The 24786-nt window shown below is 43.4% G+C and overlaps 1 protein-coding gene and 1 long non-coding RNA gene across 4 annotated transcripts in view; one reads left to right on the forward strand and one right to left on the reverse strand.

The window, feature by feature from the left end:
* Positions 1-872: 872 nt before the first annotated feature.
* The window catches only part of LOC120051169, a 55605-nt gene continuing 31691 nt past the window's right edge, over positions 873-24786 (reverse strand). Inside the window, exons 4-5 of one of the 3 annotated variants that reach the window (XR_005477232.1) lie at positions 10262-10323; positions 873-1433 (exon numbers count right to left, since the gene is read on the reverse strand). This is a non-coding gene — a long non-coding RNA (uncharacterized LOC120051169). Of the gene's footprint in view, positions 1434-10261; positions 10382-24786 lie in introns of all 3 variants that reach the window. The other 2 variants (XR_005477233.1, XR_005477231.1) reach the window with 2 other exon arrangements.
* On the forward strand, positions 14390-15993 carry ackr4b (atypical chemokine receptor 4b). Its single transcript, XM_038997881.1, has one exon. It carries the CDS (start codon positions 14397-14399, stop codon positions 15534-15536), a length of 1140 nt encoding a protein of 379 aa, XP_038853809.1. The 5' UTR covers positions 14390-14396; the 3' UTR covers positions 15537-15993.

Below are 24786 nucleotides of genomic sequence, written 5' to 3' on the forward strand. Positions count from 1 at the left end.
GCATTCCATTGCCTTGATCACATTAGTAGTATAACTACTACATTACTTGTCTAGCTCTGATCCAGGGCGTTACGTGCAGATTCCTGAAGCTGAACCTTCTCAGTGTCAGCAAACTGCACGTAACCCCTGGACCAGAGCTACTATTTGTCCAACCCTACAGTATCATGGCAGTGAGGAGAAGTGATATGATCGGAGATGTGAGCGACAACCGAGGGGAAAGCTGATCTGCTCTGTATTCCTGCAGTGTCTCCTCAGTCCGTCTGACCTCAGACACCGGTCACGCTGTCATAATTATTCTGACACATACCCCCTCTCTATTGTCTCCCTTCTCCCCCTTATTAGATCAGACGTTGGCTGCCCATTCCCTTCCCTTGCTCCCTCCCTCACCTCACGGAGTGCATCCCAAATGGCATCCTATTCCCTATATAGTGCACTACTTTTGATCTGGACCCATAGGGCTCTGGTCAAAAGTAGTGCACCATGTACGGAATAGGGTGCCATTTTGGGATGCACCCATGTACTCATCTACCCTCGGGTCCATCATCCATCCATCTCCTCTATCCTCCATTCACCTTATCATCACCTCTCCTGTCAGGGTACCTCAGTGCAGCTCTCATGCCACCAGAGGCTGATAACATGTCAATCATATTATAGAGTCCCATTATAGAGATACTGTGGATGACTCCTTTGACTCGCTCCGTGGTTTGGTTTCGAGTTCAGATAGGGATAGGCTAGCTGGGAATACAACCTAGTGTGTGTGTGTGTGTATGAGAGAGTGCATGCATTGGTGCGTGCCTGCGTGTGTGTGTGACAGATATGAAAGCATCTGTGTATGCCGGTGACAACTAAACAAGTGACACGAGAGAGCCATGTCAGACTGACCTTTCCAAGCAGGAAGCAGAAGGCTGTAATTCATATTCACAATTCATTGACATTTTCTGACGGTTTCAGACACACATTTACATACCGAGGGGGTCTGTTTCAAACAGGCACAGTCTTTAGGCGATATTACATTTAGTATCAAATCAATGAAATAAAAAATTGATTCGTCACATGCTTCGTAAACAACAGGTGTAGACTAACAGTGAAATGCTTAGTTACGGGCCCTTCCCAACAATACAGAGAGAAAGAAAATAGAGAAATAATAGAAAAGTACAAAATGTAATAATAAAAGTAATAATACATAATGAATCTTGTCTATATACACGGGGCACCAGTATATATATACCAGTCTATTTAGTACTGTCACGTAACAGTTTGGGAGACAATTTGGGAGACAATTACACGGTTTGTTCTGCTAATTAGGTGTGTGTTAGCTGTTTCCCGGCGGTCCTGCTGCCCAGCGTATCCAGGGTGTGAGCAGAATGCAGGGTCAGCAGGAGAGTCTAGTCTATGGCCAGGCCACACTCTGCTTTCCAGTGGGCCACCACCTCCTGGGACACAGATAAACAGCACAGTAAATAGATCAGACATTCATTCAGAGAGACATTCAGACAGACAACAAAATAGACAGACAGATTAGCAGACATACAGACTCACTCGCTCACAACGTACAGCTCATAAAATGCTCATGAAACGTTTTTTGACAGTAACTCAATTGGACCTCTAGGAGTCAGTAATAAAGCTGTTTATCAAGCAACGTGTTTCCCTCAATTTAAATGACATTTTATCAAATATATTTTCCAATAATGACTTATTATGGTTTCTCTAGTTATACAGTTGCTGTGCTTGTCTGCACTGGCTGAGCAACTCAAACATCCTGTGGTTCCAAATGCAACAACATTTAACAAAGAAATAAAGGGAACACTAAAATAACACATCCTAGATCTGAATGAATGAAATATTCTTATTAAATACTTTTTTCTTTACATAGTTGAATGTGCTGACAACAAAATCACACAATGGAAATGGAAATCAAATTTATCAACCCATGGAGGTCTGGATTTGGAGTCACACTCAAAATTAAAGTGGTAAACCACACTACAGGCTGATCCAACTTTGATGTAATGTCCTTAAAACAAGTCAAAATGAGGCTCAGTAGTGTGTGTGGCCTCCACGTGCCTGTATGACCTCCCTACAACGCCTGGGCATGCTCCTGATGAGGTCCTGGACTCCTGGACCGTCTGTGGTGCAACGTGGCGTTGGTGGATGGAGCGAGACATGATGTCCCAGATGTGCTCAATTGGATTCAGGTCTGGGGAACGGGCGGGCCAGTCCATAGCATCAATGCCTTCCTCTTGCAGGAACTGCTGACACACTCCAGCCACATGAGGTCTAGCATTGTCTTGCATTAGGAGGAACCCAGGGCCAACCGCACCAGCATATGGTCTCACAAGGGGTCTGAGGATCTCATCTCAGTACCTAATGGCAGTCAGGCTACCTCTGGCGAGCACATGGAGGGCTGTGCGGCCCCCCAAAGAAATGCCACCCCACACCATGACTGACCCACCGCCAAACCGGTCATGCTGGAGGATGTTGCAGGCAGCAGAACGTTCTCCACGGCGTCTCCAGACTCTGTCACGTCTGTCACATGTGCGTGTGAACCTGCTTTCATCTGTGAAGAGCACAGGGCGCCAGTGGCGAATTTGCCAATCTTGGTGTTCTCTGGCAAATGCCAAACATCCTGCACGGTGTTGGGCTGAAAGCACAACCCCCACCTGTGGACGTCGGGCCCTCATACCACCCTCATGGAGTCTGTTTTGACTGTTTGAGCAGACACATGCACATTTGTGGCCTGCTGGAGGTCATTTTGCAGGGCTCTGGCAGTGCTCCTCCTTGCACAAAGGCGGAGGTAGCGGTCCTGCTGCTGGGTTGTTGCCCTCCTACGGCCTCCTCCACGTCTCCTGATGTACTGGCCTGTCTCCTGGTAGCGCCTCCATGCTCTGGACACTACGCTGACAGACACAGCAAACCTTCTTGCCACAGCTCGCATTGATGTGCCATCCTGGATGAGCTGCACTACCTGAGCCACTTGTGTGGGTTGTAGACTCCGTCTCATGCTACCGCTAGAGTGAAAGCACCGCCAGCATTCAAAAGTGACCAAAACATCAGCCAGGAAGCATAGGAACTGAGAATTGGTCTGTGGTCACCACCTGCAGAACCACTCCTTTATTGGGGGTGTCTTGCTAATTGCCTATAATTTCCACCTGTTGTCTATTCCATTTGCACAACAGCATGTGAAATTTATTGTCAATCAGTGTTGCTTCCTAAGTGGACAGTTTGATTTCACAGAAGTGTGATTGACTTGGAGTTACATTGTGTTGTTTAAGTGTTCCCTTTATTTTTTTGAGCAGTGTATATTACTTGGCAATGACAGAGCTGAGAGCCTTAACTCCTATGATAATCTTATAGCACGGCATAAATCCTAATTTCATACACTCAATACTTCATTATTATTTTTTTTAATCATCTTAGTGCTGCTAAACACAAATTTGTGACCATAAACATTTGATAAATAGATAGAGAAGCTGCCTATGCCAGGATATTGAGCACTATTCAATTCCCAATCACTGTCCCTTCGCAAGCTTAGCGCTAGCTAAATGGCGGGCTGCAATCGTAAACATTTGAAGTTAAACTTGACACGGTAGAGTATTGAGCACTATTAAGTTTATCTCAGCTCCAATGCTGACAGATCTGACAGTGTCTGCATCCTAAATGGCACCATGTTCCCTATGTTGTGCACTACTTTAGACCAGAGCCCTAATCCTACAGTAGTCCTATGCCCTGGTCAAAAGTAGTTTACTATGTAGGGAATATGATGCCATTTGGGACACAGCGGGTGGCATTTAAAGGAGTTAATCCCATTGGCTGTCACTAAAATAAAGGATTCACGCTGAGTCACTGCTATTGGCCCAGACTCTGCCATAGGAGTACATTAAAGACAGGAAATACTGCCGAATATGACCTGATGCCTGTTCTGATTCCTCAATATGGTCCGGGAAAATATTGGTGCACTATATAGGGAATAGGGTGCCATTTGGGACACAGTCACAGATTTATTAAGAAGGGAATATTCATGGACAGGAGAGATCGATCTTGTATATTAAAATAAGCTGCCGGCATAGAGAAATGAGGGAGCAGCACTTCAGCTGAACAACACATCTGAGAGACATGGAGATGGGACTGAGGTGTGGTGCTACTGATGCTGAGCCAGAGTTGAACTTGGTACTATCCCTCAGACTTTGTACAGCTGCAATAGCCCACAACCATTATGAATCTCACTCCATCCACGAGGATGCACGGTGCTTTGTTGTTGTCTTGTGAGGTTAAGCAGCCACACTGACAAGCACCGCCCACCGCATCAATTTACTTTTAGCAAGCGGTGGCTAAAGTTAGCGCTTTCTTTCATTCCGTTTCTCTGATGCCAAGGTGGTTGACGGCTGGGAGGCAGACACTGCTGTCAGAGGAGAAGAGAGCAGAGCAGGACAGGAGAGAGGGCAGCTGTAGTGGTATAGGGAGATGGCAAGCTCTGAATCTTAATAAAGCCAGAGACTTACAGGAAGAAGGGAGAGGTGAAACGTCCGTTATGGCTATGAAATATTAAGTTGAAGAGCTGGTGTGTGATGAGCTACCGGGTACAAAATGGCCACTGTGGCATCACCTAGGTGGGCGCTACAGATGGGTAGAGGGTGAAGTGAGTAGACCAAACCACCTTACAAAGCTGGGTTTGATTACAGCCTGCACTCTGTCCCAGGACTAATTGAGCCTGATGGAAAATTCCTTCCTTCCTTCCTTCCTTCCTTCCTTCCTTCCTTCCTTCCTTCCTTCCTTCCTTCCCCTCCCCCTCTCCCTCTCCCTCTCCCTCTCCCCCTCTCCCTCTCCCTCTCCCTCTCCCTCTCCCTCTCCCTCTCCCTCTCGTTTTCCCTTCCACTTTCTCTTCAGTCCTGCGGTTACCAACAGGAGCTAGGTGTGGAAGAGTCTTTCAGTTGTGCTGCTGTAGCAACCAAAATCTGAGAGACTTACCATCTGGTAATGTCTGAAAACAAGGGTGGGGTTGATACATCCAGTTAACTGATGATAATGTTGCTATAAACTTCCCCCATCTCACGCCAGCTGGCTTATCATAGTAAACACGGTAGTGGAAATGACAGATTATTCATCAAGAACATCTAAGACAAACATTTTTTTTATGTATTGGAAGAAAAGTATATCACCAAAGGTTACTAGGCGGTGGCGCTGGATTTTGCTGTGCACTGTTTAGGCAACACACCTAGGCAGAGACGATTCATATTTTCCAGTAACTGGGCGGAGGGAGAAAGGGAGAGCTAGGAACCTGCCTCTACTTTCCAGAGAGGAGAAGGAGAAACAGACCACCTGGAGGAGAACAAGGTCTGAACCCTGGTAAGGGACACATGGTCTAATTCTCAAACAGCACACTATTACCTATATAGGCTAGTGCACTACTTTTGACCAGGGCCTATAGGACTCTGATCAAAAGTAGTGCACTATACTGGGAATAGGGTGCCATGGAGAAATTGGGAAAATGTGAACTGTGGGGAGGTTAGAATTTATATCCTTCTAACTTGCTGTCTTGCTCTCTCTCTCTCTTTCATGTGCAAATCCTGGCCACATCTTAGCCTTGCAGTTAACTGTGGATCGCTGAAATACAAAGACAGACAGCATTCTACACATCATCATCTTCAATGACTGAAAGAGAACCGTATGTCAACTGCTCTGCTAAAACAATATAGACCTCACAGCCACACCAAGGTCTCTGAGCCACAGAACCTTTTCCTCTGCCAAGTTCAACCCCCCCCCCCCCCACTCTTGTTCCACAGGTGCCAGGAACACATTATTTTTCATTCACGGCTAAATCTCAGACTGGACATAAATGGAGAGCTGTAGGCCAGCGGAGGCTGGTTGGCAGGGGGAGAGGAGTGCGTATTGAATTTGGAAAGTCATAAATGGCAGTTTGAATACCACAGAGTGGGTGGTGTTTTAGAGAGGCAGACCCACTGGGCACAGACGTCAGTACAAAGTACATTCCACGTTGGTTTAACGTCATTTCGTTGATTCAGCCAGTGTGTGCCCAGTGGCGATAAATCACTTGGAGGTCTTAGTTGGAGGGAAAAAAGGCACGTACTCACGCACACACACTTCTGTATAGAGCCTTCTCAACAGGACTTAAACGTATCAAATTATACCCCAATTAGACGAGTGACTTGCTTCTAACTACACAGGACCCAGGGGTTTGGACCCAGAATACAAATGACAAACAACAAACAAAGTATTATTTATTATTTACTTTTTAAAAGTCTATTAGACTTTTATCCCAGCAGGAGAATGTCTGAGAAGAGTCCAGACAGACAGAAACAGTGTGGAACATAAGTAATCCAAATGAATGCTCAAACTATTTCCCATGAATAGCACCTGGAGGAACAGTCAGAAAGATTAAAACAATAAACTCCTCCACCTCTCTCACTCTTAGAAAAAGGGTTCCAAAAGGGTTATTTGGCTGTCCACATAGGATAACCTTTATTGGTTCCAGGTAGAACCCTTTTTGGTTCAAGGTAGTGGAACCCGATTGGCTTCCATGTCAAACCCTCTGTAGAAAGGCTTCTATATGGAACCCAAAAGGGTTCTACCTGGAACCAAAAATGGTTCTACCTGGAATCAAAAATGGTTCTTCAAATGGTTCTCCTATGGGGACAGCCGAAGAACCCTTTTAAGGTTCTAGATAGCACCTTTCTTTTTTGCTAAGAGTGTATAGGAGTGGCCCTAAACCAACAGAGATGGTTTATTCTCAGCTTGGGCTGTCTGGACTCTGGACATATTATTAACCAGGAAGCTAACCTTTTCACACTCTCAGAATATACAACCTTGATTATTTGAGTATGGTGGACTGGACACGCACGCTCAATGCACACAAACACACTTAGTGGCCCTTCTGCAGAGGGTGGATGGAGCTATTGACAGACAGATAAAGTAAAAATATGTCCCAAATGCCATCCTATTCTCTATTTAGTGCACTGCTTTTAACCAAGGTAACCAAGCAGTGAAATATATAGGGAAAAGGGTGCCATTTGGGACACATCCTATAAGTAATCCCAGCTGAAACCACATCAGTCCAGTACATGCTATATTTGAAACTTTTCAGTTTCCCCCCTTGATCCTTTGTCTTGTTTCTCTTACAAACGACACAAACTCTCCTACCATGGTTTAGCTGGTGTGAGTGTGTTATTGATAGTGAAGATATGTTGCATGCTAATTATGGCAGAGTACATATGGCTTCACTGTTCTATTATTACAGTGAAGTCAATAGAAACACTGATGAGATGAAAAACAGCCACTAGAGGGAGATATCTATCCTTCCTCATACAGTGAATGATGAAATAACTAAGTATGGTGTAGTGTGAAGGTGCCCCTAGATGCTGATCTTGGGTCAGTTTTGCATTTCCCCCAACAATGGTTAAGGTTAGGATTGTTTGAGGGGACGCTGATCCTAGATCTGTACCTAGGGGAAACCTCAGCTCAGGGGGCCGATAAAACGAGTACAAACAAAATAGACGGTATTATAAGTATAATGCTGTGTAATGTATAATGGTAAATGTAACATTACTGTGTGGCTCTGACCAGGAAAACTCCAGACCGTATGTAGCCTATAACTAGGACCTGGAGTTTTTCCTGGTCAGATCACATGGTTAGGAAAAACTTGGGGCCAAAACAATATGGAAATGTCTCAGGAGTGGAGTGGGATGGGGGTCGACTCTGGAACGCAGAGGTCCAAGAGAGCCCCTAGGGCGAGGGAGGCGAGGGGATGAGAGGTGACCCAAAGCCTGGTTTCCTGTTTAAGGTCTTGCTCTGGTGACCTTCCCCTATACCCGGTGAATGATGTGGAGTCACCGACATATGGACACCAGATTACCATTACAAAATACTTTCCCCCCTAATCATATTGAGCATGTACATTCCGTTCTGCTGCTGACGTTATAGCGAATTTATTTTAAATGCATCCAGCTTACACTTTGAAATGGAGCAATTGTTGTGGCAAAATGAATAGTCAGGTGTGTACTGAACAAAAAAGTGTGCTATTCCCAACAGAGAAGAGCATGAGACTCCATCAGCTTGAGAAACTTCAACTTGAGAATATGCCTGGAATGGCAAAAGTACACACACACACACACACACACGCACACACACGCACACGCACCATAAAAATTCCCCTGTGCTAGACAGATACTTTACAAGATTTTACAATTTAGTGAGAGCATAAAAGTGTAACGATGTACATACACAAACACACACCTGGTCACTGCCCAATCCTGAGGTTTTTCTAGGAAAGCCTGTTTTCCCAGGGGAAACCTGGGGTTTCATGATGTGTGTGTGACACTTATATAAATGATTTATATGAGCAAGGTTAGAGGAGAGCAGAGGGTGAGCCCTGGTGGCAAGTCCTAAACAAGTCCTTACATGCTCACACAGCACCCAGAATTAAAACAAACATCAACAGAACGTCACCAGGGAGAAGGAGGAGTGTTTTGAAGCCCATTTTCTCAAATTATCTTTGCAACGGGCAGAAAGCAATTAGCTAATCACAACACCCCGATAAACAGAGCGTGGTGGTCTTTAACAGCCGAACTCAAACAAATCCCAGAGGTTCAGCTGATACCAATTCGTGGCATTTTAAGATGTTTGTCGCTTCTCTTTTCATCTCAGATTTGACAGACGTCCTGTGAAGAGAGGAGAGAGCTGCCCACAGGTAATTAGCTCTCCTGTCAATAAAGAGCCATTTTATATCCCAAAAAGAAAACATTTATATATACAAAAGACCTTCAAATGTAAATTGATAATTGTCATATAATTTAAAAATCGGCAATTATACCTCTAAACATACCTTCGCATGGTGTGTGTCACTGCTGCTACACAGATGTCATAACATCTGGAGACTGACACATGTCAGTACTGAGGTCAAAATACCACTCTTCTCAATGATGGTGTATACACACGCACACCAGGAGACCACAGCCCTTTCGTACTGATTTCTTATCTAACACTGAAGGGTGAGCCTTTAGCTTTCTCTCTCACACACACACACACACACACACACACACACACACACACACACACACACACACACACACACACACACACACACACACACACACACACACACACACACACACACACACACACACAGAGAGGTGTTTCCAGACTGTGTTGGGTCATTGTAGGGAATAGAGGTGGAGCAATATAGTTAAAAAATGGGCTGAGACAAACTAAGAGTAGCACCATACTTGTTTAGAAATCGCCATACCACTGGATGTCTCCTCTGTCAACATTTCCACATCTCCCACATCCACACGAAGACACCAAGGGTAAGACTCGATTGGCTCCTCTATTGACAGTTTCATTGTCAAAATTGAAAGTTGAAACAAATCCTTTCAAATTGAATTACTTGAAAGTTGTTCAAAGTATTTATAGCCTGTGAGGATAAACATAATCCTACGTCTGTTTCCTTGTTCCCTCAATTGCCTAGCTTTTACCGTTTATGATTCTAGTGAGGGGAGTGACATTTCTAGAAAGACAATGACTCATGCGTTCAGTAGTTCAATTGTCTGAACAGTGATTGTAAGGACTTTTAAAGTTCAAAGTCCTCTGTGTTTACGATTTAGCCTAACCTGATAATTATGCTGAAGTAATAATGATTAACATACTGTATATACTATATGAAGTGACAAGACATAATGCACATTATGTCAGTACAATTTTCTCAGCTTCTCTGTCTCCTATTTTCTCTGAAATGTTGGTATATTCAGTCTGGCAGAACATCTGCGCTAAAAAATGTGTTATTGATGGTTTTCTCATCATTTTTTTCTCATGGCTCAATATCTCGTAGTTAACGAGAGATGGAATACGAATGTGTTTTTGGCCTTAAATCTCTGATAGAGATCTCACTCAGTAAAACAGCTGGGGAAACTTCAGCTGAATATTTGAGATATTGGAGATATTTGGACATGAGACAAGATATTTTGTAGGAACACCGACAGCTTCTCGTCTCTGTCTCTCGCTAGCAGCACGTCGTTGGATAACGTCATAGACCTGGAAGCTCTCCTAAAAACCTACCGTACGTTATTGAACTGAGGCGGCAAAGACAGAGAAGCATCACCTGTAGTAATTATCTGTTGAACGTTAAAGCGCCTGTCATACCAAACACATGTGATACACACTTTCTCTTAGAAACAACGATGGGCTTTTTGCCCAGTTATCAGAGAATCATTCACAGATCCACACAAGTGACGATCATTTGAAGTCATACACTTACCTCACATTGAACCCAAACAGAGTTTCTGGTATTTCCTGGCAGGGTCAGCACAATGAGTCAGTCTGAATAAGGAACAGCAGAGTCATGATGGAGTTCTCTCTCTAGGCATGTCCTTACCAACTGTGATAACACACAAATGCACACGTGCACCCACACACACACACACACACACACACACACACAGGTGTATGGATCTAATCTTCAGAGCTCTACTGTCACACTATCTACATATTTACATCTGCAGTAAGGGAATGAAAACACCTTGATAAGCGTCTCGGAAAATCTATTCTAACATCTCAAGACTATCAATCAAATGTATTTATAAAGCCCTTGTACATCAGCCAATGTCACAAAGTGCCTTAAAGAAACCCAGCCTAAAACCCCAAACAGCAAGCAATGCAGATGTAGAAGCACGGTGGCTAAGAAAAAAACTCCCTAGAAAGGCAGGAACCTAGGAAGAAACCAAGAGAGGAACCAGGCTCTGAGGGGTGGCCAATCCTCTTCTGGCTGTGCCGAGTTGAGATCAGAGGTGGGAAAAGTACTCAATTGTCATACTTGAGTAAAAGTAAAGATACCTTAATATAAAATGACTCAAGTAAAAGTGAAAGTAACCCAGTAAAATACTAGAGTAAAAGTCTAAAAGTATCAGATTTGACTTAAGTACTTAAGTACAGTGGTGGAAAAAGTACTCATTTGTCATACTTGAGTAAAAGTAAAAGTAAAAAGTAAAGGTAAATGCTATACATCAAACTCCTTATATTCAGCAAACCAGACTGCACAATTTCCTTTTTGATAACTTTTTTTGACAGCCAGGGGCACACTCCAACACTCAGACGTAATTTAGAAAGGAAGCCTTTATATTTAGTGAGTCCACCAGATCAGAGGCAGTAAGGATGACCAGGGATGTTCTCTTGATACGTGTGTGAATTGGACCATTTTCCTGTCCTGAGCATTCAAATTGTAACTAGTACTTTTGGGTGTCAAGGAAAATGTATGGAGTAAAAAGTACATACTTTTCTTTAGGAATGTAGTGAAGTAAAAGTAGTCAAAAATATAAATAGTAAAGAACAGATACCGCAAAATACTACTTAAGTAAAAAAACTTCAAAGTACTACCTAAGTACTTTACACCACTGGTTGAGATATGACTGCACAGAACATTGTGGGGCAGTTTCCCCACACACAGATTAAGCCTAGTCCTGAACTAAAAAGAATGGACGATGGAGAACCTCCATTGAAAGTTTTTATTAGTCCAGGGCTTGGCTCAATCTGTGTCTGGGAAAGATTTTTCAGGGATAGTCACTTTCTCCAGAGGGAAAGGAAAATTGTTGTGTTGGGCGTACTGGTGTGCAAGCGGTTCCAACTGACAGGTTTTGTGAGAGAAATCAAGTGAGATATTCCTAACGAGAGGGAGCTTCTTGTTCACAGTAGAGCTGGCTGATATGGACAAAAATCCATATGGCGATAAATTGCCTGAATTGATGCGGTAACAATAAATAGAAGTTAATAACATTAATGTGCCCCACAGTTTTTTTTATTATCATTTAAACTACTACTAGTATTTTGAGGGTTGTAGCCATCAATTGTCCCATTAACAAATCACCCATATTAGCGAACTTATTTCATTTCAAACTTCACATTTCTCTAGCATAGACTACTTATCATAATGAACGATATCAGCAAAATGACTGCGCTAAGTGATCGGTATGGTCGGTGTCGTTCATTTTCGGTTATCGCTTCAGCTCTAGTTCACACGCGCGTAACTGTATGCATATACGCTCGCACACACCCACTCCTCACCCTGTCAAGCATTGGCTACAAAATTCTACACACAACATCCGAACAACCCCTACGGGTCAGAAAGAGGGACAGAAAGCAGTGAGGAGGGGGGGGGGGGGGGATAATAGGAACAGATAGTTGTTGACAACTTGGATCGTCATGCTGTTATTGGCTGTACGTGCAATACAACTTTCAGATGGATGGCCATTCTCTACTTCATATTATTTGGGAACAGCATGGTCCTTAAGGGGTTGTCTGTCTGGGCACATCCTCACACACTGTGATCTGTGATAACACACACCACACACGCGCCCACACACACACACAAAAGCACACGCACTGGTGTATGGATCTAATCTTCAGAGCTCTAGTGTCACGCTATCTACATCTGCAGTAAGGGAATGCAATCACCTTGAGAAATCTCTCTCTGGCTTCTACTAGAGCAATACTAAACATCTGGCCCATCCACACCATCAGCCTGATAAGTACTGAGCTTACACACTGGTTCAAAGATAGAATAGATTTTCAGAGACGAGCTAACATCTCAAGACTAAACAGATATGAATGTACAGAACATTGTGGGGCAGTTTCCCAGACACAGATTAAGCCTAGTCCTGAACTAAAAAAGAATGGATGATGGAGAACCTCAATCCAGGGCTAGGCTCAATCTGTGTCTGGGAAACTGCCCAGAGTGTTTCAAGAAAGATTCATCCGATTTTTCAGGGATAGTCACCTTTTCCAGAGGGAAAGGAATATTGTTGTGTTGGGCGTACTGGTGTGCAAGCAGTTCCAACTGAAAGGTTTTGTGAGAGAAATCAAGTGAGATATTCCTAACGAGAGGGAGCTTATTGTTCACAGTAGAGCTGGCTGATATGGACAAAAATCCATATCGCGATACATTTCCTGAATTTATGCGATAACGATGAATAGAAGATTGTAACATTAATGTGCCCCACAGTCTTTTGTATTATCCCGAGTGGCGCAGCGGTTTAAGGCACTGCGTCTCAGTGCTAGAGGCGTCACTACAGACCCTGGTTCGATTCCAGGCTGTATCACAACCGGCTGTGATTGTGAGTCCCATAGGGCGGCACACAAGTCGTTAGGGTTTGGGCAGGGTAGGCCGTCATTGTAAATAATAATTTGTTCTTAACTGACTTGCCTAGTTAAAAAAATTACCTAGGCAAGTCAGTTAAGAACAAATTATTATTTACAATGACGGCCTACCAGGGAACAGTGGGTTAACTGCCTTGTTCAGGGGTAACAACAGAATGTGACCTTGTCAGCTCGGGGATTCGATCCAGCAACCTTTCAGTTACTGGCCCAATGCTCTAACCACTAGGCTACCTGCCACCCCATAAACAATAAATAATATACACTACTGATCAAAAGTTTTAGAACACCTACTCATATTTTCTACATTGTAGAATAATAGTGAAGACATCAAAACTATGAAATAACACATTATGGAATCATGTAGTTACCAACAAAGTGTTAAACAAATCTTCAAATAGCCACCCTTTGTCTTGATGACAGCTTTGCACACTCTTGGCATTCTCTCAACCAGCTTCACCTGGAATGCTTTTCCAACAGTCTTGAAGGAGTTCCCACATATGCTTTTCCGTCACCCTGCAGTCCGACTCATCCCAAACCATCTCAATTTGAAAATAGTAAAAATAAAGAAAAACCCTTGAATGAGTAGGTGTTCTAAAACTTTTGATCAGTAGTGTATATATTTTTTAATTGGCCCATTAACAAATCACCCATATTAGCGAACTTATTTAATTTCAAAATTCACATTTCTCTACTATAGGCTACTTATCATAATGAACGATATCGGCAAAATGCCTGCGATAAGTCATCGGTACGGTCGGTGTCGCTTCAGCTCTATTTCACACGCACGTAACGGTATGCATATACGCACACACCCACTCCTCACCCTGTCAAGCATTGGCTGCAAATTCTACACACAACATCCAAACAACCCCTACGGGTCAAAAAGGGGGACAAAAAGCAGTGAGGAGGGGGGGGATAATAGGAACAGATAGTTGTTGACAACTTGGATCGCCATGCTGTTATTGGCTGTAAGTGCATTACAACTTTCAGATGGATGGCCATTCTCTAGTTCTCTCCTAATAGACGCATTCTGATAAAATACATATTTGATACATTCTGTCCAAATTATGTGAAAGAGAATAATCATTTCATCTAACAAGTCCTGTCTAGAACAGAAAAAAAGTGATCTTGTCAACAGATCTCTTTTAAGTTAACACAATGCAGCAGCATAGACTAAACTGACTTGACGTCATTCGTAACATACCATGTTCCTTTATTCCCTTACTTCTCAGAGAACAGAGAGGATGGAGATGGATGAAGAGGACTACAACTTTGGGAACACCAGCTCCAACGACAGTGACGACTACGACGACTACCACTCGGTGTGCGACAAAGCCGAGGTGCGTTCCTTCGGCCGTCTCTTCCTGCCCGTGGTCTATGCCTTGGCCCTGGTGGTGGGCGTGGCGGGCAACACCTTAGTCGTGGTGGTGTACGCGTTGCCGCGGCGACTGCGGACGCTGACGGACGTGTGCATCCTGAATCTCGCTGTGGCTGATTTACTCCTCCTCTTCACGCTGCCCTTCTGGGCGGCTGATGCCGTGCACGGCTGGCGGATCGACGTGGCCGCCTGCAAGCTCACCTCCTTCCTCTACACCACCAACTTCAGCTGCGGTATGCTGCTGCTAGCCTGTGTTAGTGTGGACCGATATCGGGCACTGGCACACAATGCTGGAGGCCGGGCTGGGAGTGGCCCGCGGGCCAGGAGACAATGGATATTAGTGTGTGCCGTTGTGTGGACCACAGCTATTTGCTTGGGCCTGCCTGACATGGTGTTCTTCACGGTGAAGAACACATCCCACGGGCTGGCTTGCACAGCCATCTACCCCAGCAGCATGGCCCGATCGGCCAAGGCTGCCTTGGAGCTGCTGGAGGTGCTGCTGAGCTTCCTGCTGCCTTTCCTGGTAATGGTGGTGTGTTACTGCTGGGTGGCCCGGGCGCTGGTTAGGGTCGGAGCCGGGGTGCGCAGGGAGAAGAGGTGGCGGGCCCTGCGGGTGCTGCTGACCGTGGTGGGGGTGTTCCTGTTCACCCAGCTGCCCTACAACCTGGTGAAGCTGTGGCGGACGCTGGACGTCATCTACGGCCTGGTGACCGACTGTGACCTCAGTAAAGGTCTGGACCAGGCTCTCCAGGTGACGGAGAGCCTGGCGCTCACACACTGCTGCATCAACCCAATGCTCTACACCTTCATAGGCTCCTCCTTCAGAGGATACGTCCTCAGGGTCGCCAAGAGCCTAGGGCAGCGCCTCGGGGGGAGAATGCGCGGTGGTCGCCACGGCAACGAGGAGCCGGCGGTGGAGATCTCGCTCAATACACACAATTCCGCTGGGCACACACACTCACACTCTGTCTCGGAGGACGAGGACACCAGCACCTTCACCATCTAACATGTCTAAAAACTCAGAAGTCTTATCATGGTAACCAAAAAGGGCTACTGCGCAAACACTTCTACTGGATTTTCTAGGGGCAATCTAGGATTCAATCAGCAACAAAGCAGTCCATCAAGCGTATATTTTGGGGTTCTGATTCGGTAAGACAGTTGAATTAAGCTCATGAGGCATTTATAAGTTAGATTCTTCATGAATAATTGGCTATCATCAATTTTCAAGGTCCAAAAATGAATGTGTACCAATCACAGATCGCCCCTTAAGCAGTTGCTCTATACCAGTATTACTAGAAGCCTGTGCTATACATAAATAACTGTTAAGTAACTTGATATCTAGATGAATGTCTGTATTTGTATAGTTGAATAATGTATTATTTAGTATCTAGTCAATCTTTAGTATTGCATAAGCTTTTGTAAATAAAACAAGTTGTTTTTATGTAACCACCCCCCATTATTATTTCCTGTATATGACATCCATCTGAAATAAATCTCAAAATCAGAAGGAATGGCTCTCTCAAGCTCATGCTCTTACAACTCTCATCATATCCTATTCAATCTCACACAGCACATGGCGCCTACAGATCAGAAGCATCTGATTCCAATGTATTCTGTGGCTTTGAGAGAAAAGAAAGCAGGCAGTCTGATTGAGCAGCGGGTTGCCAGGGAGAAAAGCCAGAGAGCTCCGCAAAACAAAGAGTGAGAAGTCGACAGGGAGAGGAGAGAGAGGGCTTCCATCCGGCCACCACACAGGCAGGAAGACACTACAGGCAGGAAGACACTACACAACCAGCGGGGATCTGTTGAGGTTGCATCGCAAATGGAACCCTATTCCCTACATAGTGCACTACTTTCTTTTACCAGAGCCCTATGGGGTGCCATTTGGGACGCATCCCCATGAAGGGGATTCCAGCATTTAAATGACCCTGCCTGTCCTCTCATGTTCCTTCCGTTTAAATAAGCTGGACTTAAAGTGCAACAGGGGTTTGATGTTGAGTGCAATCCATAGAACAGTGGTGAACCATTTCAGTATGGCCATTTATCCTCTTCCTTTAAAACTCATCTTCAAAAGAGGACTTTTATCTTAAACTCTTTGAAATCGATCGTACACATCACATCGCATTGAAGTCCTTTGACAAAATGAATGGCGAATATAAAACGAAATTAAACGAGCTAAATGTATGCCATGAATAACAAAAATCGGGCCCCCAAAGGCATAGTGAGATGCATTGTGTGGTAGAGAGAGTTAAACAGTGTCTCAATGAAAAGCTTTTTCCACAGGAATGAGTCACTCAGAGGATCGTCTTAAAGTGGAAAAAATTCCCCAGAACTGGAGCCACCATAGATAGGCCATAGATCTTAAAAATCCTAGCTAATGTCCTCAGTGTTTACCTCCTATTCTCTTACAGAACCTTTTAGTCATATCCTCTCCTCTGTAATGACTGGGCTGTGCCTCAAATGGCACCATATTCCCTATAGAGTGCACTACTTTTAACCAGGGCCCTGGTCAAAAGTAGTGCACTATATAAGGATTAGGGTGCCATTTGGGATGCACAGATGTTGGGATTGGTGGGTAAACACATCAGTTAAGTGTGTGGTTGGTTGTGGAGGGATAAACTCAGGACAAAAGAGTGAATCACAGTCTCTTCACACAGCAATACCCTCAACTCCTCCACTGTCTCCCAAATCACTTAGAATGACCGATTGGTTGCTGAGGGGAATGGGAAGTGAATGGTGCATCAGTGTAATCAGCTTCAGACTTCAAATGTGAGGCACAAGACGAGGCTATACATTTGGGTCTTTAACCTGAAAGCTGGCTAGAGACTAGATGATTTTTGGCCTGTCTGCAGGCTCCCGACGAGCACTTTTGACAACAATGCCGAAGGTCAGCCTGATTATCGAATCACTCTACCGAGGTAGTGTCGTTAGGTGTAAGCCTCATACCGAGAACCCGCTCGGTGCGATTTGGCTTGGCTGACTAGTTAAATGTGATAGGTTCTCCGATATTAAGATGAAACGATTAAGGGCGTGTCAGGTGAGCAAGAGTTGCAGACTACACCCTAAACCGTCAAGTGTGTGGTTAGAGCTACACCTGTGTGTAGGTAAACAGACTTGTCTATAAATGTACCTATCTATACTATACGCATCTACATTGTTTATTCCATACTAAGATCAACTTCTCCTTTAACTTGATCTCTTTCTTCATCCATCTCTTCGTCCTTCGTTGTTCTACTCGTTCCCACTCTCTTATTCTGTCGTTACTGCTTTCTACTTTGCTATCTACTGTCATGTTCCCTACTCTATACATCTCATGGAGAGGCCTAAAAGTACAATACAAGCCAGGATAAGAGCACAATAGTTGAGCTCTGAAGCAAAACCAGGCTGTTGAGTGGCATTAAAGTATCGTTTCCTAAGCAGAGCTTCCAAACGGCAAAGAGCTCAACCAATTCCATATCGTCTGCGAATGAGCGAGAGGAAAACGACAGAAAACAGCCATTCGGCGCCACGTAGTCGTCATTCATGATATCTCATCACAGGACCTATGTTTCAATAAACACAGTTCAGCCTGGATTTGAATACATGTCCAGGCTTACATGGAGTCGGGAGCCCAGACGGTGTACATCTCAGATAAGGTCTGCTCCCAAAGTCATCCAGATAGAGTATTGTGATTGGAAGACGTGTGTGTGGTCACCGTAGCCTCCAGATAAGAGGCTCACCATGGGTCTGGGAGTAAATTACCCCACCCCTGGGACTGTGTTATGGCTAAAAGCTCCATCGTCGCACACACACACACACACACACACACACACACACACACACACACACACACACACACACTTCTAATGACACTGTGGCTGTCATGATACACAAGAGAGAAAACAAACATCTCATGTGGGAACATCCTGTCGATTACTCAAATCAAAAACAGCAGAGAAACTGAGGACTGTTCCACCCCCCCCCCCACATCTTCTATGCAAGTGGGAGGAATATAAATGCAGGGATTATCTGTAAATGGTAGGCCTATATCTGGACATTATTATGATGCAAATTTAATATTGAATCATGTTACAAGAACAAGTGGTCACACACTCTATAATGCATATGCTCGTAATAATTGAATGGGTAAAAAAGAAAGTCACTATTCTGTTAGTCAGCACCTCTCCCATTATTTTGGCTTCCATGGCTATAAGAAGAGATCTCAATCACTTTGAAAGAGGGGTCTCAAAGGAGCATAGGGGGTTTCAAGGGTGTGTGTGTGTGTGTTTATGTGTGTGTGTGTCTCAGTCACCAGATCTCAACTCAATTGAATACTTATGAGAGATTCTGGAGCGGCGTCTGAGACAGCGTTTTCCTCCACCATCAACAAAACACCAAATTATGGAATTTCTTGTGGAAGAATGGTGTCGCATCCCTACAATAGCGTTCCAGACACTTGTAGAATCGGTGCCTTCAGAAAGTATTCACACCCCTTTACTTTTCCCCCACATTTTGTTGTGTTAAAAATTGGGATTAAAATGGATGTGTCTTCTTTTTTTCCAACAATCTACACAAAATACTCTGTAATGTTTAAACATTGATGACAAATAAAACAGGACAATAGGTTATTGTCCTGCTGAATGGCGAATTTGTCTCCCAGTGTCTGTTGGAAAACAGAATGAACCAAGTTTTCCTCTAGGATTTTGCTTGTGCTTAACTCTATTCTGTTTATTTTTATCAACAACAAAAAAACTCCTTAGTCCTTGCTGATGACAAGCATACCCATTACATGATGCAGCCACTACCATTCTTGAAAATACAGTGCATTCGGAAAGTATTCAGACCCCTTCCCTTTTTCCAAATTTTGTTACGTTACAGCCTTATTCAAAAATGTATTAAATAAAAACAAATCAATAAAACAGAAATACCTTACGTACATAAGTATTCAGACCCTTTGCTATGAGAATTGAAATTGAGCTCAGGTACATCCTGTTTCCATTGATCATCCTTGAGATGTTTCTACAACTTGGAGTCCACCTGTGGTAAATTCAATTAATTGGACATTATTTGGAAAGGCACACACACCTGTCTACATAAAATCCCACAGTTGACAGTGCATGTCAGTGCAAAAACCAAGCCATGGGGTTGAAGGAAATGTTTGTAGAGGTCCGAGACAGGATTGTGTTGAGGCACAGACCTGGGGAAGGGTACCAAAACATTTCTGCAGCATTGAAGGTCCCCAAGAACACAGTGGCCTCTACCATTCTTAAATAGAAGAAGTTTGGAACCACCAAGACTCTTCCTAGAGCTGGCCGCCCGGAGAAGGGCCTTGCTCAGGGAGGTGACCGAGAAGCCGATAGTTACTCTGACAGAGCTCCAGAGTTCCTCTGTGGAGATGGGAGAACCTTCCAGAAGGACATCCATCTCTGCAGCAATCCACCAATCAGGCCTTTAAGGTAGAGTAGCCAGATGGAAGCCACTCCTCAGTAAAAGGCACATGACAGCCCACTTGGAGTTTGCCAAAAGGCACCTAAAGGACTCTCAGACCATGAAAACCTGCTCCAGAACGCTATGGACCTCAGACTCGGGCGAAGGTTCACCTTCCAACAGGACAATGACCCTAAGCACACAGCCAAGACAACGCAGGAGTGGCTTCGGGACAAGTCTCTGAATGTCCTTGAGTGGCCCAGCCAGAGCCCGGACTTGAACCCGACCGAAAATCTCTGGAGAGACATGAAAATAGCTGTGCAGCAACACTCTCCATCCAACCTGACAGAGCTTGAGAGGATCTGCAGAAAATAATGGGAGAAACCCCAAATACAGGTGTGCCAAGCTTGTAGCGTCATACCGAAGAAGACTTGAGGCTGTAATCACTACCAAATTTGCTTCAAAGTACTCAGCAAAGGGAATGAATACTTATGTAAATGTTAAATTTCATTTTTTTTATTTTTATACATTGGCAAAAATGTCCAGAAACCTGTTTTTACCTTGTCATTATGGGGTATTGTGCGATTTAATCCATTTTAGAATAAGGCTGTAACGTAACAACATTTTGAAAAAGTCAAGGGGTCTGAATACTTTCCGAAGGCACTGTATGAAGAGTGGCACTCAGTGATGTGTTGTTTTGGATTTGCCCCAAACATAATGCTTTGTATTCAGGACATAAAGTTAATTTCTTTGCCACATTTTATGCAGTATTACTTTAGTGCCTTATTGCAAACCGTCTTTTCACTCTGTCATTTAGGTTAGTATTGTGGACTACAATGTTGTTGATCCATCCTCAGTTTTCTCCTATGACAGCCATTAAACTCTGTAAATGTTTTAAAATCACCATTGGCCTCATGGTGAAATCCCTTAGCGGTTTCCTTCCTCTCCGGCAATAAAGTCGGGAAGGACGCCTGTATCTTTGTTGTGACTGGGTGTATCGATACACCATCCAAAGCATAATTAATAACTTCACCATGCTCAAAGGGTTATTCAGTGTCTGCTTTTTTATTTTTACCCATCTACCAATATGTGCCCTTTTTGAGGCAATGGAAAACTCCCTGGTCTTTATGGAATCTGTGCTTGAAATTCACTCCACAACTGAGGGACCTTACAGACCATGTTGTCTGTGGGGTAGTCATTAAAAAATCGTGTTAACTACCATTATTACACACAGAGTGAGTCAATGCAACTTATCACGTGACTCGTTAAGCAGATTTTTATTCCTGAACGTATTTAAGCTTGCCATAACAAAGGGGTTGATTACTTATTGACTCAAGACGAGTGACGGTTGGTGACGTTTAAGATAAGGGAGGACAATCTTTTTTTAATGAGCATGGCCTTATTTCTATTACAGCACATTGGATGACTGTCATTCATATTCCATTCACCCAGCTCAATGTAACATCGATAGGTTTGGGCTACTACATGATATTCGAATTTTCCCTATACCCATCATGAGGTTGCTACAACCTAGCCACTAAATTAAAGTTTACAAAGTAGGTGCACAGGTCGAGAGTAAAATTTCAGTAATCAAGGTGACAGACAGTGACACATTCAATAGTGCCTTGCACACTCTTGCCTGCATCTAGCTGATATAGGGTGTAATAATTAGACCAGTTGCAAACGAGAGTTTCTATTGGACAAATTCAGGTATGTTTATCCCCGTTTCGTTCCGTTTGCTTCCATTTAAGAAACCTTTTTTTCAACAGAATCGGCAGAATGAATACACCCCTGATTACACGCACACAGTTCACTTTCATAGCAGCCACATATAAACAGCATGAACATTTTGCTTGTTGTGTAATTCCTTCTTGCATCTATGCACTCTCCTCCTCTCACCTTTCTAAGCCAAACCTTCATATCATAACCACTAACCGCTACGGACAGCCTACATCAGGGTCCCCCATCTGGCAGCATGCGGGCTGAATTCGGACCGGGGGTAGTTTTATTTGTCCCCCCAAGTTCTGAGCATTTTCATTGTTGGTCATAACAGACTGTAAAAACACCATGAAATCAGCTCCAAGTGATTTACATTTTGGAAATCTGTTCCCAAGTATTCCCACGCAAACACGTGATTGTATAGAAATGTAAGCAATGTTATGTTTTGGTCAAATATTATATCTACAGTTGAAGTCGGAAGTTTACATACACCTTAGCCAAATACATTTAAACTCAGTTTTTCACAATTCCTGACATTTAATCCTAGTAAAAATTCCCTGTCTTTGGTCAGTTAGGATCACCACTTTATTTTAAGAATGTGAAATGTCAGAATAATAGTAGAGAGAATGATTTATTTCAGCTTTTATTTCTTTCATCACATTCCCAGTGGGTCAGAAGTTAACATACACTCAATTAGTATTTTGTAGCATTGCCTTTAAATTGGTTAACTTGGGTCAAACGTTTCAGGTAGCCTTCCACAAGCTTCCCACAATAAGTTGGGTGAATTTTGTCCCATTCCTCCTGACAGAGCTGTTGTAACTGAGTCAGGTTTGTAGGCCTCCATGCTCGCACACACTTTTTCAGTTCTGCACACAAATTTTCTATAGGATTGAGTTTTTTTGTGATAGCCACTCAAATACATTAACTTTGTTGTCCTTAAGCCATTTTGCCACAACTTTGGAAGTATGCTTGGGGTCATTGTCCATTTGGAAGACCCATTTGCAACCAAGCTTTAACTTCCTGACTGATGTCTTGAGATTTTGCTTCAATATATCCACATCATTTTCCTGCCTCATGATGCCATCTATTATGTGAAGTGCACCAGTCCCTCCTGCAGCAAAGCACCCCCACAACATGATGCTGCCACCCCTGTGCTTCACGGTTGGGATGGTGTTCTTTGGCTTGCAAGCCTCCCCCTTTTTCCTCCAAACATAACGATGGTCATTATAGCCAAACAGTTCTATTTTTGTTTCATCAGACCAGAGGACATTTCTCAAAAAGTACAATCTTTGTCCCCATGTGCAGTTGCAAACCGTAGTCAGGCTTTTTTATGGCGGTTTTGGAGCAGTAGCTTCTTCCTTGTTGAGCGGCCTTTCAGATTATGTCGATATAGGACTTGTTTTACTGTGGATATATATACTTTTGTACGTGTTTCCTGCAGCATCTTCACAAGGTCCTTTGCTGTTGTTCTGGGATTGATTTGCACTTTTCGCACTAAAGTACATTCATCTCTAGGAGACAGAACGCGTCTCCTTCCTGAGTGGTATGACGGCTGCGTGGTCCCATGGTGTTAATACTTGCGTAATATGTTTATACAGATGAATGTGGTACCTTCACGCGTTTGGAATTTGCTCCCAAGGATAAACCAGACTTGGAGGTCTACAATTGTTTTTATGAGGTCTTGGCTGATTTCTTTAGATTTTCCCATGATGTCAAGCAAAGAGGCACTTGAGTTTGGAGGTAGGCTTTAAAATATATCCACAGGTACTCAAACTATGTCAATTAGCATATCAGAAGCTTCTAAAGCCATGACATCATTTTCATGGAATTTTCCAAGCTGTTTAAAGGCACAGTCAACTTAAGTGTATGTAAACTTCTGATCCACTGGAATTGTGATACAATTGTCTGTAAACAATTGTGGGAAAAATTACTTGTGTCATGCACAAAGTAGATGTCCTAACCGACTTGCCAAAACTATAGTTTGTTAACAAGAAATTTGTGTAGTGGTTGAAAAACAAGTTTTAATGACTCCAACATAAGTGTATGTAAACTTCCAACTTCAACTGTATTTGGGATTCTTGTGGTCAAAAGGCAGTGTACAAATGATTTGTAATCATGTTCCGGCCCCCCGACCATCCGCTCAAGAAATAATTGTCCCGCGGCTCAATCTAGATGATGATCCCTGGCCTACATTATTGTCAGCATATTAGCTAATGTCATAGTCAACATAGCTACTATAACTAACGCCTTAGTAAACCCACTACAATCATGCAGTACAGAATACATTCAGCAAGCAGTTTAGCAGTTACACCGGGCCAAGGTGGCAATAAATTAATAAAACCAAAAGCTTACCTTGACTTGGAAGAGTTCCAGTGTTGGATAGCCACAGCCAGCTAGCTAACATAGCATCCCTCTCTGCTTGAGCCAGGTGTTTGAGTAGGCTAAACTTGCTAGCTGCATTTGCTAGCTAAGTGAAAGTGAAAAAATTCTACTAAATATAGCTATTTCTCTCTCTCCCTCTTGTTTCTTAATTTTTAAAGAAATTAATTTGTTCAAAAGTATTCAACTCTTGTCTTTCTATCTCGTTGAGTCAACTACTCACCACAGTTTATGCACTGCAGTGACAGTTATCTGTAGCTTATGCTTTCAGTACTAGATTAATTCTCTGATCGATTGGGTGGAAAACATGTTAGTTCATGCTGCAAGAGCTCTGATAGGTTGGAGGATGTCCCCCGGAAGTTGTCATAATTACTGTGTAAATCTTTTGAAAGGGGGTGAGAACCATGATCCTCCTAGGTTTTGTATTGAAGTCAATGTACCCAGAGGATGGAAACTAGCTGTCCTCCGGCTACACCATGGTGCTACACCAGTGCTGTTTAGGCTACTGTAGACCTTTATTGCAAAACAGTGTGTTTTAATCAATTATTTGGTGACGTGAATATATTTATGTATAGTTTTATCTAAAAAGGACCACTTTAAGACACATTATGGTGTTTCCTTTATTTTGGCAGTTATCTGTACTTCTCAGGAACAACACTAACAATACAGTAATGAGGAAAGTAGTTACTGAAGAAAATCTCCTTGCAAAACAAATTTGGACTTCCACTTCCCAGAATCATATCATTGGCAAT

This window comes from Salvelinus namaycush, chromosome 7 (assembly GCF_016432855.1).
Source record: "Salvelinus namaycush isolate Seneca chromosome 7, SaNama_1.0, whole genome shotgun sequence".
NCBI classification, from domain to species: domain Eukaryota; kingdom Metazoa; phylum Chordata; class Actinopteri; order Salmoniformes; family Salmonidae; genus Salvelinus; species Salvelinus namaycush.

Coding starts and splice junctions, on each gene's coding strand:
- ackr4b (XM_038997881.1), top strand. CDS start 14,397: ATGGAGATGGATGAAGAGGACTACAACTTTGGGAACACCAGCTCCAAC.